General features: G+C 49.4%; 1 protein-coding gene across 1 annotated transcript; it reads left to right on the forward strand.

Moving 5' to 3' along the window:
- Nucleotides 1-7,718: 7,718 nt before the first annotated feature.
- On the forward strand, nucleotides 7,719-12,326 carry LOC136490689 (synaptonemal complex protein ZEP1-like). Its single transcript, XM_066486893.1, has 7 exons — nucleotides 7,719-7,887; nucleotides 8,024-8,175; nucleotides 8,271-8,320; nucleotides 9,081-9,288; nucleotides 9,366-9,491; nucleotides 10,179-10,277; nucleotides 10,604-12,326. The coding sequence occupies exons 2-7, from the start codon at nucleotides 8,025-8,027 to the stop codon at nucleotides 10,735-10,737; spliced, it is 768 nt and encodes a 255-aa protein (XP_066342990.1). The 5' UTR covers nucleotides 7,719-7,887; nucleotide 8,024; the 3' UTR covers nucleotides 10,738-12,326.
- The last annotated feature ends 2,226 nt before the right edge of the window (nucleotides 12,327-14,552 follow it).

The raw sequence follows: 14,552 nt of genomic DNA on the forward strand, positions 1-14,552 counted from the left end.
GCTAGGGGGCTCTTCCTGCAAATATGCCGAGACCCCACAACCTGGGCTCGCGCCCAAAAGGGGCCTCGACAAACAAACCCTCACGCGTGAGGGGCGTATAAAAAGCCAGGGGAACTCCCGACGGCCCTCTTGCTCCACGCAGAGGCTAGGGGCTCTTCCTACAACCTTGCCGAGACCAGAATGGGCTCGGCAAACAAACCCTCTGTCCGAACGAAAAGGATATGTGAGGGTCGGATGAAAAAGTCAGGGGACCCCCAACCGCCCTCTTGCTCCAGGCGGAGGCTCGGGGGCTCTTCTTGCACCCAAGACCAAGACAAACGGTCCCAGCCCACGCTAGAGGTTTAATTACAAAACACGATAAAGGGCACCGAGCTCGTTACAGTCTAGGGGTTCGAAGGCTGGGCCTCCAAGAGGTTTCGACAGCCACCCCAGAGCAATAGAGTTAGGGACGACTTCGAGGCAAGCCTACGAATGGCCTAGGCCCGAGCAAACAGTCGCTCGGGGTGTCCTAAGTCATGTTCGAGACCGGCAGGGAAGTAGCCGAATGGGATCCCACCGTAGGGAGGCACCGAGCCACCGAGGCCTAGCAAACGGCCTTAGCACCCACTAGAGAAACCCTCTGGTGCTCTTGGAGTGCGTCTCTAGACCGCTAGCCGTCCCCTAGTAAATAGGGTATGGGCCTCCACTCGGACTCACCTGATAACAGCTCACCGGAAGTGTCCATGCTCGTGCCCATCGAGGGTAGCCTGGCACATTCCACCCCTTCTTTCGAGCGAAAGGAAGCGTGATGGTTGTACCCAAAGTCAGGGGGACCCCTAAGGAACCTCTCGCTCTGTGCAGAGGCTAGAGGGCTCTTCCTGCAGCCTTGCCGAGACCCCCGCAACCCGAACTTGCGCTTATGGGCTCAGCAAATGCGATAAAAAGGCTACTCGCTTAAACATGAAAGTGAAAAAAGCCCCTGGAGGAGTAACTCCACTCCTCCAGGGCCTTGGGGGCTACACCCAACGGGTGCGCTCGCGCGCACCCACCAGAACCTCAAGAAACAAAACCCAACTCCTATGGGGGCGGGTATAAACCAAGCCTCGGCAAACCCTCCGGGAGAGTGCACGCACTCCCCTAGAGGCTCAGGGGCTACTGTCGGGTACCTTAGAACAGAGTACCCTGAGCGAACAATCAAAGGGGTCACTTAAGTCTCGTCAAAAAACAAAGCTAGAAGGTAAGCCGTGGGCCCCTCACCCACCACGTCCAAGCCCACCAGGCCCTCCGCCTCGCCTCGAGCCTCGCGTAGGAGGTCTCGGCGTCTTGATGCAATCTCCGCCTCGCGCGAGGCTCTCCACAGAAGGCCTCGGCAGGGAACACGATCTCCGCTTCGCGCGAGGCTCTCCACGGAGGGCCTCGGCAAGGGGTGCCTTCTCTGTATCGTGTGAGGCTTCTCACGAAAGGCCTCAGCAAGGAGTCCGATCTCCGTCGCGCGTGAGGCTCCGCTCTCCGTCTCGCGCGAGGCCTCATTCCCCATATCACACGAGACCAGCTTATCCATAGTCCATCACCCCCGCCTTGGCCGGTCTTCCCGACAACACGTCGTGTCTCATTAATACTTCAACCACTCCCGCAATCTCCGCCAGATGAGGGCTCGACACCACAGAATGGCCGATGGGACCTGAGGTCACATCAGCACCATACCGGCCGGGGCAGGGCACGGCGGGGATTACCAGCCACTGTGTTCTGATGCTGTGCCCACGATTAGCGCCCACACTGCACTGTGTCCCGCCATCCCCACCTCGAAAACAACATCGCACGGACAACTTGTCCCGGGACATCACCGCCTCCAAGCCGACGTACCAGATCAGCCACCCACTCGGGGCCTCGGCACTGTGCACCAAGGTCTCAGCTATCTTGGGGATCGTGCCCACTGAGACCCCCCATTGCGGTGCAGCCTCAGCACCGACCAAGCCTCGGCCTCGCGCACAGTCCATCCACAGCGGTTTGCACGTCCACCGCTGCACCCGCTTTGAGACAGTCCTAGGGCTCTCACAATGCATAGGATCAGATGGGACTAGCACGCCGCCCCGGTGCTCCAAGGATGGACCACATCGACGACCACGTTGCCACAGGAACAGGCCACAGGGCTCGGACATGCCGCCCCTGTTGGCACGACGCCGTATAGTTAACACATGTACTATCCTTGTCTTCCCTTCAACTATAAAAGGCGAAGACTTGGGCTGCTTAGAAAGGGGGAACACATTGTAACACACGCACACATCACAGTCGCCTGAGAGCAACGTCTTAGATGGCCCATACGACGCCTTGCCGAGACCTGTGACTAGCTCCCTCTCTCCCCTAGCTTGTAACCCCCTACTACGAGCACTTTGGTACAAGGAATACAAGATCGATCTCTTAGACTGGACGTAGGGCATCGATTGCCTGAACCAGTATAAACCTTGTGTCTCTTTGCATCACTATCCGGAATCGGGAGCACGCAGCTCAAATTCACTAGTTGGTTGAGGACCCCCCGGTCTGAAACACCGACATGTGGACTCTGTGGTCTAGGAATTCATCGTCATGGTACTACTCCTCCCTCCCTCCCTTAGACTGACTCCAACAACGGGAACCCAAACCTGAGACCCATTTTCACATTTTAGGTAACGCACAATGAAAATGTTACGTACCCATACCTTCACCTCTACAACGGAGGCCCCAAGCCCCAAATCTCTCCTCTCATTCTGTACTGCTCTCCCAACCACGCGGAGACAGCGGCGCAAGCAGTGCCGGCCCTAAGGGTAGGCCACGAGGTGCGACGGCCAAGGGCTCAAGTGGAGGAGGAGCCCAAGTCCATGTATACAAACACTCATGTCCTATAGTCTATTAGGCATTAGCAAACTAATAAGAAGAGAGACATAGAACTGGCTAGACGGTCCAAAAAGACAACATTGATATTTCTTTCCTAGTTTTCTTTCCCCACGGCCCTTGGATAGAGAGAAGGCGAGGAGTCACGCTGCACACAACACACTCTAATCGTGAGTTCAGGACGTGCGCCTTATACGCGCGGAGCTGCGCGAGCCGCACCGCGATGAAGAGCTAGACTACCGGAGACACGGACACAGCCATGAGGACGGCGACCAGGCAGGGCTCCACGACGACGACATCTTGATTCTTTGCTTCTTATGAATTGCAATCACCGATTAGTTGTTTAAGCCCAAGGTATTTTTTTCTTTTTATTTTTAATCCAAATTAATTATTTATATAGTATTTCAGACTTCTAGTACTTTGTACCCATATAGTCATATTTTTCTTCTAATTTACATGTTAGATTTTTATAGTGTTATCTAAGAAACATTTGTCATGGGTGAGAAAAGAAAACGAATATATTATTTTTTAATCTACATTATTCCTCGATAATTATCATACATCTACAAATATATTCCTTAATCTATATTGTTCCTCAATAATTATTAGACATGTTAAATTAAAAATATGTTATTGAATTTGCTTTCATTTTGCAAGTAAAATTAGCGCCCATATATTATAAGATTTTATACATGGTCAACAGGGGCCGACGAGATCGCCGGAGGGCCCTTAAAATCCTAGCACCGGCACTGGGCGCAAGCGAGCGCAGCGGTGGCGGTCGGCGAGCGCGGAGCTAGCGCCGCGAGCGAGCGCACAGTGGCGAGCGCGGCTTGGGCGGCGAGCTCTCCCTCCCTTCCCGCCCAGCAGAGGCCCCGCCGACGAGCTCTTGACCCGCGGCCGGCGAGATCTAGGCGTGCGCGGTGGTGGCCCCCCGGATCCAAGCGACGGTGGCCCTGGGCGAGCGCCCCCTCCCCTGGTGCGGCGGCGCCCACCACCACAGGCGAGCAAGCGCGGACGCCAGATGAGCGCACGCGGCGCACGAGCACGGGCGAGCGGGGTCGGCACAGGCGCGGCGACGCTGCCGCCGTTGGCGAGCGTTGCCGACACGAGCGAGCGCGGACGAGCGGGGCCGGCGGCATGGCCGGTGCGGGAGCGGGCCACCTCGGACGCGAGCGGTGCCGACGCGAGCGAGCGCGGACGATTTGCGTAGCGAGGAGAGAGGCGATGTTTTTTTGCGTATCGTTCGGTCTGGTAGGCAAAATGGGTCACGTGTTTGGGTCAGCCGTTGGAGGTTGTTTTCGGATAGGCAAAGCACCGTGGGACGTATTTTGGGTTTGCGTCTCGGCGTTGGAGACGGTCTTAGTAAGGTCTGATTGGATATAAGGGTTACTTACTAGATAGCTAAAAATTAGTTTAAATTATTAGTTTTAATACATCTAAATAGAAGGACTACTGGATTGATTAATTTTTTAGACAAGTCTTCAACTAATTGTTAGCCAATTAGTTATCCAACCATATCTAATTTAGATTAATTTTTAGTTGGCTATCGAATCATAGCTAATTTGGATCAATTTTTTAGCTCAACTCATGTGTATTCAAATATGTCCTAAATGTGGTTCTCACCTTCCAAGAAATTAAATGTACTTGACTTTAATCATATATATATATAAATTATTAGTATTAGAGTATAGGTAGATCATGAAATCTATTTATAATAAAGTTATTTAGAAATATAAATAATTCTAATATTTTTTTATAGATCTAACAATTTTTTTAAAAAAATTACCAGCACAAATACCGTAATGACATTTTAAAAGGATCCGAAAAAAGTACATCATAACAAGAGGTTTGATGTCTGGCTGTTACCAAATGCGGCTAACTAGCATCTTGGAGAGTCTTTTTAAAAACTCACATTTTAAACGTATATTTTTTATTTTATGGTCCAAAATTTAGTTAGCCAAAATTAAAGACTAAAATTTTAGACCATTTTAGTCACTTGAGTGGTCTAAATTTTTTTAAGGTTGGCTAAACTTTAGACAACACTTTAGATCTATTGTTAGAATCTCAAGAGTTAAAGTGGTCTAAAATTTAGTTATCAGATTCAATACGAGATCTAAGTCATCACTAGGAGAGCCATTTGAACAAAAAACGCTCTTGATATCTTTCTGTCATCCAATAGCTTCTCTATATCTTGTATGCATTCTAAAAAATCAACCACACGCTCTATCTTTGTCCAGCAAGAAATCTAAAATAGATGATGTTTATATTTAGAGATCTAATTACATCAGTTGTTTGATTTTTTTTGCTAAAAACTAGGGAAGGATATAAAATGACTTTTTAAGTTACTCTTAGTTTCAACATTCTCATTTTTTTAAAGAGTTAAATATTTTTAAATTTGACCATATATATAATAGATTATTAATATTATGATGTATAATATGTATTATATTATTAAACTAACCATTGAATATATTAAAAAAACTTATTTAAAGATACAAACATTACTAATATTTTCTACTAATTAGTCAATTTAAAAAATGATCAGACAAAATCCTAGACGACTTTTTTTTTTTGAAAATGGAGGGAGTACGCCTTTATGACAAATCATGCATCCAACTCTTAAGTTCGGCAAGAGAACGGAGTTTGGAAAGAACACAACAAACCTCTACCACTTCAAATTTAGTAAGAAATAGGAGAAGGCTAGCAAACAGTTCTGAATAAAATCAGCGAGACATGTGTTTTGGTTGGTGGATAAGTCTTTACTGGTAAGCCTGGGCACGAAAAACCAAGAACCATGAATCGAACCTAATCGGAACTGAAATTGAAGTAACCGAAATCGAAATATTTGGTCCCAAATTCCTAGAAACCAAAATTATTACGGTTAATTCGGTTCCAGCACTCGGTTAACCGAATTTACCTGAAATAACTGAATTAAGCTGTTGGACCTCTTGTTTTTTTTACTGCAGGCTTGAATATTGCTCTATGCTTGAATATTTGAGAGAATAATAACATATATGTGTTGTACTGTTGTTTTATGCTGCATTGATGTTTAAATTGTCCCTTTTGACTGCATGAAAATCAGGCAAAATGCTGCCGAAATTTACAATTGAATGTGTTGTTTCTTGGTTCTTAAAAAATTCGGTTCCATCGGTTCGAATCGAAAGTAAACCGAATTAACAAAAACAAAAATTCCTCGGTTCTGTATTTTCAAAGTAACCAATCAATCCTTTCTTTCCATGTAACCAAATTAGCTGAAGAACCGAACTGATCGGTTTTGATTAACCGAACGCCCAGACTAATTTACTAGCACGACTGGGCGCGCTGACGAAGCGCCCTTGATGAACAGTAAAATTTTTTAGAATTCGGCTGGGCAGTGTTTGCACAGTAAACAAAAAGGATTTAAAATTTTGTTAAACATTGTTTGCGCAGTAATTGAAATATTTTTAATTCGGATGAACACTGTTTGCACAGGGATGGAATATATATAATTCGGATGCACAGTGTGCTACAGCGCAGGGCGCCCGGTTTACAAAATGGTGAGACCATTGTACAGTCTGAATTCAAAGCCTTCTATGTATAAAAGTATTCAGAAAATATTTCTTCAGAGTTTGGAGTGAGGGTATCAGAAAACCTCCTTGAAGAATTTATAGCTTATTCGTTTGCTCGTATCTAGTTTATAAATCATGATTTATCAGTTAATAAATAATATTTTTTTCTCACACCAAATCAACCAATAATACTTACGGCCATGTCTTATAGGTTAAACCAACCCAAACGACGGGCGTTGGTTGATCTCATGTTGCAACCTTTACTGAAGCTGAGAAGCACATGAGTTTCTTTTTTTTATTATTACTTTGATTTGATGGGAGGAGGGTAGGGGCGATTATTTTATTTGTTTTTTTAAAGGCAGCTGGGTGCGTGGTTGGTGTGGCCGGTGTCCATTAATTCCACGATGAAACAGTGCTCAAACAGTACCTGAGAGAGCTGCGATTTTCTTGTGCATGAGGGTTATATATATATATATATTATATCTTATTATTCTTAAGGTTTATTATCCTAGGTAGGTTTATTATACCATTTGTTTATATAATGTACTACTGCCTCCGTCCCAAAAAGAATACAATTCTAGCACATTCGACGTGTTCGCTGGTTGGTTTCTGGGCTGATTTGGGCTGACGGGTGCTGGTTTGTTGTAAGAGGAAAACACTGTTGTCTGGTTGAATAAACCTGACTGAAACCAACAAGCCAACAGGGTGATTGTCACATTTTAGTACATTAAGTTTGATCAATTATAGATAAAAAAATATCCATGTTTATGATACCAAATAAATACCATCAGATTAATTACGATATATATTTGCATAATAAATTAATTTAAAGCCATAAATTTGAATATTATTCGCTAAAAACTTGATCAAACATGAACCATTTTTTATGGCACGCAACCCATAGTTGCATTCTTTTTAGGATGGAGGTATTCGGCCGATGGTTTTTACGGCTGATAAACCGACCGACGTTGTTTTGTTGTGATAGAAAAACACTATAACATAGCTGATAAACCGGGCCAATAAATTGAAGCGAACAGCGTGTTGTTTCAATTATTTGAAACCAAAATGTTTCGCTGACCATTGGCAACGTAACGCCCACGGAAAGAATAAAGAAGGAAAAATAAAAATAAAAAGAGAAAGAAAGAAATATCAAAAAGAGAAATTGCAAAAAGAAAATGAAAAAGAAGGCCCAGGAGAAGGCCCGCGGGCTGGCACTCCGCCTGGGCCGAACAACCGACTGTACTGCCGCCGTCCGCCGCGCGCCGCTTTCGTTTAACTTCACCCCGCGTGCGCGCGCGCTTGATCGCTTTCTTCCCCCACATCCCCAATTCCCCATTCACGATTCACCATCACCCGCGTGCTCGGTGCTCTCTCTCTCTCTCTCTCTCTCTCTCTCTCTCTCTGCGAAGACTGGGTGTGGGCTACCGCCGCCGCCCTACGCCAGGTGCCGAGGCCTTCGTCGGTCCCTTCTCCGGCGACGAGCACCCATCAGGTATTCCCACCCCTTCTCTTCCCTTCCTGCCCTGCGATTGTGCGAAACCGAGCACCCAAACCCTAAGCTATTTGGCTATTTGATGCCTACTAACTTTTCACCCATGTCCTCGTATTGGGTCCGCCACCGTTGACAGGATGCAGAAGCTATCGGGTCTTAGGAGTCTCGAGGGGTTCCGATCCCTTGCTGGATCCGCCTCGACGGCCATGAAGGCCGCAAACCCCAGGCCCTCCCCGGATACTGGGGGTACTTCGTATGGGAGCTTCGCCAATCTTAAGATCACAGCAGGTTCTGATTTCGTTTTTGCCTCCACTTTGGTTTGACAAGCTACATTAATCTATGTGTCATTACTGATTTCTCTTAGAATTTTTGTTTGGTTGCAGAGAAACTGGTCAAGGAGCAGGCTTCAGTGAAGACTGATCTAGAAATGGCGGTATGATTTCTCAACATTTTGCAACGTTTTTGCCTTATGGTGGAACTTTACTGGCTCAATATATAGCTCGTATGATTCGATTGCATAAATTGGAATCATTCCTGAAGTTTACCCCGGTTGTTCAAAGTCGAAGCCTGCACTCTCTATAGTTAGTCTGCAGCTCGTGATTTTACTCTCTCTTTGCAGTGTTTCCCTTGTTTATTTCCCTGAAAGTTACATATATATTTTGTGTTGAGTAATTTGACCTTTGGTATGTTGGAATTGGATATTGTGCCTTTTCAGTATCACCGGAGTCACTCTCATTTGTGTAAAAAAAAGGATCACTCTAATTATTTTCTGGATGCATGTACTCTTTGAATTCATATTTTTCCTGTGAAAGAGCTCTGAACATTGCTCACTTGCAAAATCTGGGAAGTCCACCTTCCCATTTGTCACTGTTTTGTTCTGTATGTTCTTCTTTTGTGCTGATCCTGAACTTAACTAGATAAGAGACATTGCCTCTTAGGAATCTATTATGTGTTTTAATAAGAAACATCTGTTTGGTGCGGATAGTGCTATTAAATTCAGAGTGACACAGTATATGGCATTGCTCAGTTACCTTTCATGTTGCAAATGTTCTGGTGCAATAGGTTAAATTGGCTCAAGTGTGAAGTGAGTTTATACTTTATAGGCATGTATCATTGTTTTTCTACACCAACTATTATTTTGGTCTTCGTCAATATTTCTTATTACTGATGCATATCGTTTTATATGAATTCAGCATGTCAAATTGAGAAGAGCAACAGAACAGATAAACCTTTTAGAGGGAAAACTTCAACAAGCTGTGAATGAAAATGCAAAGCTTAAGGTGAAGCAGACTGAAGATTCGAAGCTCTGGCAGGGATTAGATTCGAAACTCTCCTCAACAAAGACCTTGTGTGATCAACTGACTGAAACACTGCAGCAGCTCGCTAGTCAGACAGAACAAGGTAAGTTATGGTGACATTTACTTTGCCCAACTGTTGTTCAAATTTGACTGGTCACTGGTGAAACAATACACTTACAGCTGAGGAAGATAAGAAGTTTTTTGAGGAGATGCTTGGGAAGAATTCCAAAGATCTGGATGAATTCAACTGCCTGTTGCGTGGTTTATCAACAAAACTGGAGGATGCGGAACAAAAGATAATTTCAGGTTGGTCGGTCTCTGAACAATCCACAACCAGCACAAGTTAATGGAGATCTGTTTAGAATCAACAACTTAGTGACCTTATACTATAAACTGCGCATATGTTCTGTACCTTTGCGTACACTGATATGATACATTAATATTGGTTCTCCCTCCTGTCACATTTTGGCGTTGCATCACTTGCTCCACAACCTTTTGATCATTCCTTTGATGAATGGTGGAGAAAAGTTGATAATGCTGCTAGTGGAGATCTGAGGAAGGGTCTGAATTCTCTAGTCATTCTGGGAGCCTGGAGCATTTTGCGGCATAGAAATGACTGCGTTTTCAATGGTGCAACCCCAAATGTTAATATGGTTCTGGCTTTGGCAAGGGAAGAGGCCCATTGGTGGAGCCTGGCAGGGGCAAAAGGGATCTCCCTTCTCACTGCCGGAGGAGCAGCCTAATGGGCTGCTGTAGTTGTTGCGTCGTCCTTTTGTTTTAACCGGTGATTTAGTTTCCATGTACTAGTGTGTGGTGTGTGTGGGTTTGGGTCTATGTATGACTCTCTTCTTCTATTAATACAATGATACGCAGCTCTCCTGCGTGTTCGAGAAAAAAAATGATACATTAATATCTGAGTAAACAATAATCTGCAATGTTCTAAGTGTTTCTGAAATAATGTGACAATAAAGTCTCTTGTCCTGTTAATTTTAGGGCGACAGGAGATGTTGCAGATCAAACAAGAGAAAGAAGAGATGGATCAAAGTTACAAGGAACGACTGTATTCAAATGATACTACGATAAAGGAAAAAGGTATAAGTTAAATTTTCTGTAACAAATGATGTGTCAGAATTGGTATTGGTCATATAATTAAACTGCATCAATAGGATACAGGAACAAAGTAGCTGGGAATGGGCAAGTAGTAGAAAAGTAGAAATGTGATGAATAAGTCCATAAAATTGCTGACTTCTTTGGTTCCTTTTTCTATTCATTTTAATATCCCACTTGTTTCATTCCCAAACTGTGGTGGGAGTTTGAGGAAATGGAATACGATATTTCATCCAGTGGTTTCCACTTTGAGGTGTGCCTAACATGCAACAGTATTAACCTGAATAATATAACTGAACTTATATACGCAGATTCCCTCATCAAGCAGTTGGAGGGTTCAGTTGAGGAAAATAAATCCCGCTTGATATGTCTTGACTCCCGCTTGCGATGCATGGAGCAAGAGCTGAAACTAAAAGATGATGTTTGTACGATTGTATCAGCCTGAAAGGAAACCTAGCAAGCAGTGAAAGTGAAAAGAACAGCTTGGAGCTTATGAATAAGGGACACATTCTGGAAATTAAACAACTATGCCAGGACAATACGGATCTTAAGGAATTGCTTAGCAGCTTCATGGTTAAAGTAACTGAGCTAGATAAAGAGCATGCCTCTGTGTCAAGTCATGTGTCTAGGCTAATTTCTGATGGATAAGTCTCATGTGTGGCTGGTCTTTGTGGGGCTGTGATACTCACATGGTCCTTGTGGCTGTTTTTCTGTTTTTAGGACAGCATCTTAGACTAGAGGACAATATCTTAGAGGACAACATCTTAGACTAGAGGACAACATCTTAGCTAGGACAGCATATTAGCATCATAGACTAGCATCTTAGACTAGCATCTTAGCATATGCTTGGCTGGCTAGCAGCCTATAAATATGTAACCCCAACCCCTCAGGTTGGTATGGCATTTGTGTGAGCTTGTGTGAGAAATAGACAAGAAAATTGCCCCAACTCCTAGTGTCATCCTCTCTCGATGAGAGTAAGAATTCTCCTACTACCAAGAGTGAGAATTCAGCGACTAACAACTGGTATCGGAGCCGTATTATCCTGTAGCCTGAGCATCTCTTGCTCATCTTCTCTCCTAGCCCCACAACAGCCCCAGCTGTTGGCAGCACCAGCTCCTCCGGCCGCTCCTGTTCACTCCTCCCCCGCGCAGACGAGCAGCAGCTCGTCTGAAGCAGCCCTCTCCCCACGCAGCAGTCCCCCGGTAGCGCGTCATGTCCGCAGGGCAGTCTTAGCGCTCCGTCGCCTCGAGCACGCGGCGTCGGCAGGAGGCCGAACTTGCCGCGGCAGAGGAACGCGAGCGAGCGGCGGCAGAGACCGCTACGGCGGCGGCAAGGGCGTCGAGGCTGGCAGCGGCGGAGCTGGCAGCAGCCAGAGTGGAGGCGGAAGCAGCGGCGGCGGCGAATGCAGCGCGTGCGGCGGCGGCGGAGGTCGAGGCTCTGCGCGGCAGCATCGGCAGCTCCATTTCCGCTGACGACACCGCCGACGCGGACCTCGAGCTGCTAGAGAGGGAGGCAGCGCGAGCGCGGGCGGCGCAGTGGGCAGCCGCGCACGTCCACGAGCGTGGCGGCAGCCCAGACAGGCGCGGACGCGCTGGCGGCGCTCCTGGAGGAGGCGCGCACGGCGGTGGCGCTCCTGGGGCAGCCGCGCACGCCCACGAGCGCGGCGGCAGCCCAGACAGGCGCGGACGCGCCGGTGGCGCTCCTGGAGGAGGCGCGCACGGCAACGGTGGCGGACGGGTCGATGGAGAGCGCGGCCTTCACAGGCAGCGTGGCTCTCTCTCCCCGGATCGGTACCGACGGGTCGATGGAGAGCACGGCCTTCACAGGCAGCGTGGCTCTCTCTCCCCGGATCGGTACCGTGGTTACCACGGGCTCCAGGCCGTTGTCAGAGACGTTGGTCCCGGCGGTGAGTGGCCTACCCTCACCAAGACCAACTACGTCGAGTGGGCTGCGGTGATGAGGGTAAAGCTCCAGGTGCGGCACATGTGGGAGGCAGTCCGGTACGGCGACGTCGACTACGACCCAGATCGACGGGCGCTGGATGCTCTCATCGCTGCAGTCCCGCCCGAAATGCAGTTCTCGCTTACCAGCAAGCGGACTGCCAAGGAGGCTTGGGACGCCATCGCTGCGGCACGCATCGGCAACGACCGCGCCCGCAAGTCCACACTGCAGGCACTTCGCAAGGAGTGGGAGAACCTGGCCTTCAAGCCAGGTGAGGACGTTGATGACTTTGCTCTCCGTGTCAACACTCTGTTGCAGAAGATGGTGCAGTTCGGCGACGACACCTACGGCGAGGAGAGAGCTGTCGAAAAGCTCTTCTGCTGCGTTCCCGAGAAGTATAAACAGATGGCTCGCTCGATCGAGTCTCTGCTGGATCTCTCCACGATGTCGATCGAGGAGGCGATAGGTCGCCTCAAGGTCGTTGACAGCGATGAGCCACAGTCCCTCTCGGGGCCCATCACCACTGGCGGGAAGCTCCTTCTCACTCGGGAGCAGTGGCTTGCCAGCCAAGGTGACCGGAGGAAGGGGGAGCCTTCTTCCGCGACAGGCGGCCGCAAGCGTGGCAAGCCATGCAAGGCGCGCAGAGACGCCCAGGCCGAGGCGCGAGGACGTGCCGAGGGTGATGCCCGCGGAGGCGCCCAGGGCGGCGCCGTCGACAGGCATAAGCCGGCACGAGACGACGCCTGCCGCAACTACGGCCAGCTTGGCCATTGGGCCAAGGACTGTCGACAGCCACGACGCGGCCAGGCCCACGTCGCACAGGCAGAGGAGGAGCCGGCTCTGTTCATGACACATGCTAGCATCGAGCTACCTCCAGCGGCACCGGCCGCAGCGGCTCTCCTCCACCTTGACGAGCCAAAAGCACACGCCCTCCTCGGCGACAGCTCCGGCAACGACAAGACTGACGGGTGGTGCCTCGACACCGGCGCCACCCATCACATGACCGGTCGACGGGAGTTCTTCACCGAGCTTGACTCTAGCGTCCGAGGCTCCGTCAAGTTTGGGGATGCCTCCGGCGTGGAGATCAAGGGCGTCGGCTCCATCATCTTCACCGCCGTGTCTGGTGAGCACAGGCTGCTCACCGGAGTCTACTACATCCCCGCGTTGAGGAACTCCATCATCAGCTTGGGACAGCTGGATGAGAACGGTTCGCGCGTGGTGGTTGAGGACGGAGTCATGAGGATTTGGGATTGCCGTCGTCGCCTTCTTGCTAAGGTATCCAGAAGTGCAAATCGACTCTACGTCCTTAACGTGCAGGTGGCACAACCCCTCTGTCTCGCTGCTCGTCGGGACGACGAGGCGTGGCAGTGGCACGAGCGTTTCGGGCACCTTCACTTCGAGGCCCTGAAGCGGCTCAGTGCCATGGAGATGGTGCGAGGCCTGCCGTGCCTCGACCATGTGGAGCAGCTCTGCGACGTCTGCGTGTTGACGAAGCAGAGGCGACTCCCCTTTCCCCAGCGGGCGAGCTTTCGAGCCAAGGAGAGGCTCGAGCTCGTGCACGGGGACTTATGTGGCCCGGTGACACCGGCCACACCGGGGGGACGACGCTACTTCCTGCTGCTCGTCGACGACTTCTCCCGCTACATGTGGGTGATGGTCCTCGGCAGCAAGGGAGAGGCTGCGGACGCCATCAGGCACGCGCAGGCTGCTGCGGAGGCGGAGTGCGTCCGCAAGCTGTGCGTGCTGCGCACCGACAACGGCGGCGAATTCACGGTGGCTGAATTCGCGTCGTATTGCGCTGATGAGGGCATTCAGCGCCACTACTCCGCGCCGTACAGCCCGCAGCAGAACGGCGTCGTCGAGCGGCGCAACCAGACGGTTGTGGGGATGGCTCGGGCCCTTCTCAAGCAGAGGGGGATGCCGGCTGTCTTCTGGGGAGAGGCGGTGGTGTTGGCTGTCTACATCCTCAACCGCTCGCCTACCAAGGCGCTCGACGGCAGGACGTCGTACGAGGCTTGGCATGGGCACAAGCCGGCGGTCTCCCACTTGCGGGTCTTCGGCTGCCTCGCGTTCGCCAAGGAGCTTGGCCACATCAGCAAGCTCGACGACAGGAGCACTCCGGGAGTGTTCATCGGCTACGCGGAGGGCTCGAAGGCCTACCGCATCCTCGACCCGAAGACACAGCGTGTGCGCACGACGCGCGACATTGTGTTCGACGAAGGGCGAGGATGGGCGTGGGACAAGGCGGTGGACGACGGCTCGGCTCCGACGTACGACGACATCTCTGTCGAGTACGTCCACTTCGAGGGAGCTGGGGGA

This window comes from Miscanthus floridulus, chromosome 11 (genome assembly GCF_019320115.1).
Source record: "Miscanthus floridulus cultivar M001 chromosome 11, ASM1932011v1, whole genome shotgun sequence".
Lineage (NCBI taxonomy): Eukaryota > Viridiplantae > Streptophyta > Magnoliopsida > Poales > Poaceae > Miscanthus > Miscanthus floridulus.

Bases quoted from the DNA above. Each gene is read 5' to 3' on its own strand.
- LOC136490689 (XM_066486893.1), top strand. From the start codon at position 8,025: ATGCAGAAGCTATCGGGTCTTAGGAGTCTCGAGGGGTTCCGATCCCTT. The intron at 8,321-9,080 runs GTATGATTTCTC...ATATGAATTCAG, and splicing joins AGACTGATCTAGAAATGGCG to CATGTCAAATTGAGAAGAGC. The intron at 9,492-10,178 runs GTTGGTCGGTCT...TGTTAATTTTAG, and splicing joins GGAACAAAAGATAATTTCAG to GGCGACAGGAGATGTTGCAG.